The following is a 4,344-nucleotide window of genomic DNA, read 5'->3' as shown; positions in this document are numbered from 1 at the left end:
GAAATTCCCAGGTTCTGAGTCCCCACGCACTCCCATATGCCTCTGAGTGGATTCCCACCGCATTCGGACCCATTGTCTTGCCTGTGCCGTTACAGGTTTATTGCATCCAAACGACAACTGTGAATAGGAATATCGACCTATTTTTAAACCATGTTCTAGGGACGGTTTAGGGTATCCAGATGGCGGTATCTTGCATCCCAGTGAACTCCTCTCTGAGCTAGAATCAGAGAGTGTCTAAGTCTAAGGGCCACCCTTTGGTGCTAAGGCTAGAGGTGGACTCCAATGTACCCTTCCTGAAAGAGGTATCGAGTCTGCATATGAACTTACTCATCTTAGCCCACAAGCTACCCAAGATTAAATAAAGCGTCAAAGCATGCCTGAACTGAAATTCTGTTGCCATCTTTGAGAGTCTAGCTTCATATTTTCGATCATTCGTGTGGTGAGAGGTCGATACGCTGTTATCCAGTAACCAGGCTGGCCTTTATATTCTCCAGTTCCTATTCCAATATTTACCAGCTCATCAAGGCCTAGATATCGCTGACTTTCTGCCTCAATAACCTCACGGTCAATGCAATCTCCGGGCGTGAACCATTGGCTCTGGCCAGCCACGAGAGTGTGGGCCCGGAAGAGGTAGTACGATGAAGGCGACAACGAAGACTGGATACAGAAGCGTTTCTGAAGACATTCGGAAGCTCGAGCAGGAATTCAGAGGCTAGATTGCAAGGGCAAGGAGTCTATAAAGTTCACCTCGATTCTGTAGTTATTCGCAGTGCTCCAGAGATGGACTACAAGGTGTGATATCTAGGCCGACAGCGTTTTGCCGTACTACACCCTGTTGCCCTAGATTCACAGGATACGCTGGAAGTCTGCCCCTTGGTAACATCCAAGCCACAATGTGTTCAAATGATGCTTGATTTGTAAGTGGGCTACGAAGAAGATGAACGGGCCTGAGCGAGTGGATCTCTAGAAATCTAACTAGCTTAGGTTATCACCTAGCAAGAAAGGGCTAATGCAATTTCAGCTCATTAACACCGGAAGCAGTCGTACCAAGGAGACACTTGAACATGATTCAATGCATCAATCCTCTCACACGGAGCGTCAAGACTTGCCCTCCTGCATTTTATCACCTATTGTAGGTCATTGCAGAAGAACCAAAAATATTCTTCCTATTAACGTAAAAAGGCCCCACCCTGGTTCTATTCTATGTTAAATGAGAAGGTACAATGCATCGAAATCAGGTTGCCTTAATTAGATTGGCTGTCGTAGTCCTTGACTAAGCCTTCGGTAACTAGTCGCATAACGAAACGCATCCTTCCATCTAAGTGAAAAAAACTCTTGGTTGAGTCTTTTTGGATCCGTTTATTTTTCAAATTCTGAACTTCTGCCTGATATTAGGCGGTGTCGGCAATTCTATTACTAATAATATCTGTTTCTCTTTCTGTCTCCTTCAGTCTTTTATGGCGCTACCAATATCAGCCAAACCTGCGCAAGGCTTGGAAACAGTCTGGGGGTTGAGGTACAGGAACAAAGTGTTTCTCAATTTGCAGACTCAAAGATGGATAACTTATCATACTGCGCCCTAAACTTTGTTAAACGACTTCACAAGCCATCGGACTGCAGCTGCAACCTCGGGCCATACACCCTGTTCTTCCCCTGTTTCCCTTGTTTGCAACCAATGGCGTGGACCACACTCTTCCAAGGCTGCACGTGATACATGTACAAGCGTTGCAAGCAGATCGTGGCAGTAATTACGGATTTGGATGATTTCGTGCAAGACGCCACTCAAAAGAGTGGGTACCGAGCTAGCAGAAAAATCCAAAGACGTTCAAGATGTTGCAAGTGATGTTAGTTCACGTGACTCTGCATCAGGGTGAATGTGGGTCCTTGACCCATACCCGTTTTCTATTAAGGACTAGAGCCTACATAATTAAGACTAGCGCCATTTTATCTACTATATAGCTGCCCCAGAGCTCTCTCGAGCTCTAGAGACCTTGCACTTCACCTCAATCTACCCAGTTTGACCCTCACCATCTAATTGACTGCTGTCAATTCTATATGCCCTCCTCAATCAGCTTCATAACTAACCCTACGATAGAAGGCGGTATGGTTTCAGAAGAAGCCAAATTGAACCAATTAACGTTTAAAATCAACGAAATAATGAGAGAACTTAAAGCCACGACGAAAATCCATCAGTCTAACTATGCTTCCAATACCCTGGGAAAAGTCAGGTCTGTAGTGTCTCTTAAATGTCTGACTTAGGCATCTGACCCCTTATTCGACTAAGTTTGCTGCAAACCGACATCGCTATACAGGAAATCAAGCTAGTTCACGGAAAGCGAGCTACCCTAAGAGTTGACCACGATAGTCTTTCCCTAGAATCACAACTTGAAAACTCTACATGACTATTTACTAGCTTGTGTGACCCTAGTTCTATCTTAGTAGAGCCTTAGGCAACTGGATCACTCTCTCACAAATCTTCAGTAAGTTCCTTTCACTCGGCCACCTCCAGCCCTCCGAGCTATTCGTCGGCTTCGTGTCTATTAAAGAAGACTCGCCACCGTGTCATGCAAACCCTTCTGGCCCCATCAGTGCTATGTCAGCAGTTCTATTGAGACACCAAAATAAGCAAAACATGTCCTTTGACCTGTCAGCTTTCACGGTAGCAGGGCCGTCCTCAATTGGCCACCACACAATACGAACACCTGCAGTTGAGGACATGCAGTATCCATCTAGTTCTTGTATTTGACCCTTCTTGGAGACCTCTAAGGGCCTTCAACTATCGTGTCAGAGCCCAGATCATTCGTGGACAGAACTAATACTTACCGACGCACCACGGATGGTATCACATAATGTTGTAGAATAGTGTAACTATAGTATATGGGAGGAATCATTGCAAGTCAAGTCAAGGGATATCCCTCCCAAACCCCCACCCCTGCAAGTATCAGAAGGTCTTATCTACGTCTCTTTCACTTCGCTTGTGTATATATTGCTCGCATCCAAGTTTCCCCATGGGTGTTGCTAGGAATGGCGTGGCGTCGAACCATGGTTTAAATGTATTGGAAAGACCCGATATATCTGTTAAGATATATCAGCTTAGGGACACAGGGTAGAGGTATGGAAGGTATGGGAGCACATACGTATGCTCAAGACCAACAACGTAACTAAGACTAGATGACGGTCTGCTCTCTTCCTTTTCTCCTCGTGCAAGGCTCGTTTCGCCTCGTTCATAACACTTCCTCCCTTTCCATCTGATGATCAGAATGGCGCCCTCTGTACTCGATACAAAGAATATTGCAGATCAAGGTGGGTTCTTAATCATCTTGATAACATATGTTTTCGGCGTAGTCGAAGTAGTAGTACTCTTTTCGAGCGTCGTCCCAAGTCTACTGTGTAGCCTCCACTAAACGAAATGTGCGTGTCTGCGATTGTGAGATTCCAGCTTTCGTGCACCAAAGCTAGCTCGACGATGTTCGATTTACTGCAGTGCAACAAAAAAGGCCCTCAGTGTCTTATCAGCGTAAGGATTTTCGGCGTTATCGAAACGGTCAGGCGAGCCCAGAACATAGACAAGGCTAAGACCGTGATTTTGTTGAGATGTATTGTATTAGGTTGTCGGATCACGAGGCCTTTTGCGGCACTTGTTATCTTAGACCCCCTGCTTTTTCCTGATACCTGTTCTTTACTGATTTAACCTCGTACACTTCTAGTAGAATTATAAAACTAAAGTAAATAATACTTCCTTCTCCTACCCTGGATTGCCCTTGTCTACTTCAAGAAATTCTTAATATACAGATTATTAGTAAACTTTCTGTTGCAAAAGATTGTCTGTGTGTTTAACCCAAGCAAAACACCTTGTCTTGACTTAATTATAGAAGGTAATGACACGAGCTAGCCAAGAACAAGGGAGTTCACGGCCTGTTGTTGGTCAGGTTTTATGCAAGGATTTAAGGATTTGGGGGAGTGTCTTTTGCCGAAAGGGGCTGCATGTCCCGAAAACGGCGGATCCAAGGACGAGCGGAACATCTTTGGTTTCATAAAGCATTATTCGATAAACCTTAAGGTCTCTAGTTAAAAAGCTTAGTAAGGGCGACTTAATAGTCCTTACCAAAATTTATAATAAGCTCCCTTAACAAGACTCAATATAAAATACTACAACAGTTTATAAATAATCTGTAAAAGCAAAGCTTGCTTAGAGCAATAGTTAGTACATTAAGGTAGGTTATTTAGGTTAAAGAATAGTTGTAGCATAATGTGTAACAAGGTCGGCACAGTCAACCACGTGGCCTTCTCTCGCTTATAGAGGTTTAGGCTAGGCTAGAGACAACTGCTAGTGCTAGTGCTTAC

General features: G+C 44.3%; 2 protein-coding genes across 2 annotated transcripts; one reads left to right on the top strand and one right to left on the bottom strand.

The window, feature by feature from the left end:
* Window positions 1-166: 166 nt before the first annotated feature.
* BDR25DRAFT_363029 (uncharacterized protein) lies at window positions 167-1,141 on the bottom strand (the record flags this gene model as incomplete). Its single annotated transcript, XM_033696672.1, has 8 exons — window positions 167-217; window positions 279-322; window positions 384-558; window positions 590-692; window positions 748-785; window positions 812-947; window positions 1,033-1,083; window positions 1,128-1,141. 8 exons carry the CDS (start codon window positions 1,139-1,141, stop codon window positions 167-169), a joined length of 612 nt encoding a protein of 203 aa, XP_033540149.1.
* An 82-nt stretch (window positions 1,142-1,223) lies between these two features.
* BDR25DRAFT_363028 (uncharacterized protein) lies at window positions 1,224-3,691 on the top strand (the record flags this gene model as incomplete). Its single annotated transcript, XM_033696671.1, has 16 exons — window positions 1,224-1,238; window positions 1,267-1,291; window positions 1,345-1,398; window positions 1,452-1,588; window positions 1,621-1,680; window positions 1,724-1,839; window positions 1,870-1,876; window positions 1,987-2,228; window positions 2,285-2,351; window positions 2,429-2,732; window positions 2,768-2,839; window positions 2,898-3,012; window positions 3,106-3,157; window positions 3,209-3,381; window positions 3,433-3,588; window positions 3,625-3,691. The coding sequence occupies 16 exons, from the start codon at window positions 1,224-1,226 to the stop codon at window positions 3,689-3,691; spliced, it is 1,662 nt and encodes a 553-aa protein (XP_033540148.1).
* Between the last annotated feature and the right edge of the window lie 653 nt (window positions 3,692-4,344).

Source organism: Lindgomyces ingoldianus, assembly GCF_010093535.1.
Source record: "Lindgomyces ingoldianus strain ATCC 200398 unplaced genomic scaffold BDR25scaffold_61, whole genome shotgun sequence".
NCBI classification, from domain to species: Eukaryota; Fungi; Ascomycota; class Dothideomycetes; order Pleosporales; family Lindgomycetaceae; genus Lindgomyces; species Lindgomyces ingoldianus.
This window is presented reverse-complemented; position numbering and strand designations above follow the sequence as displayed.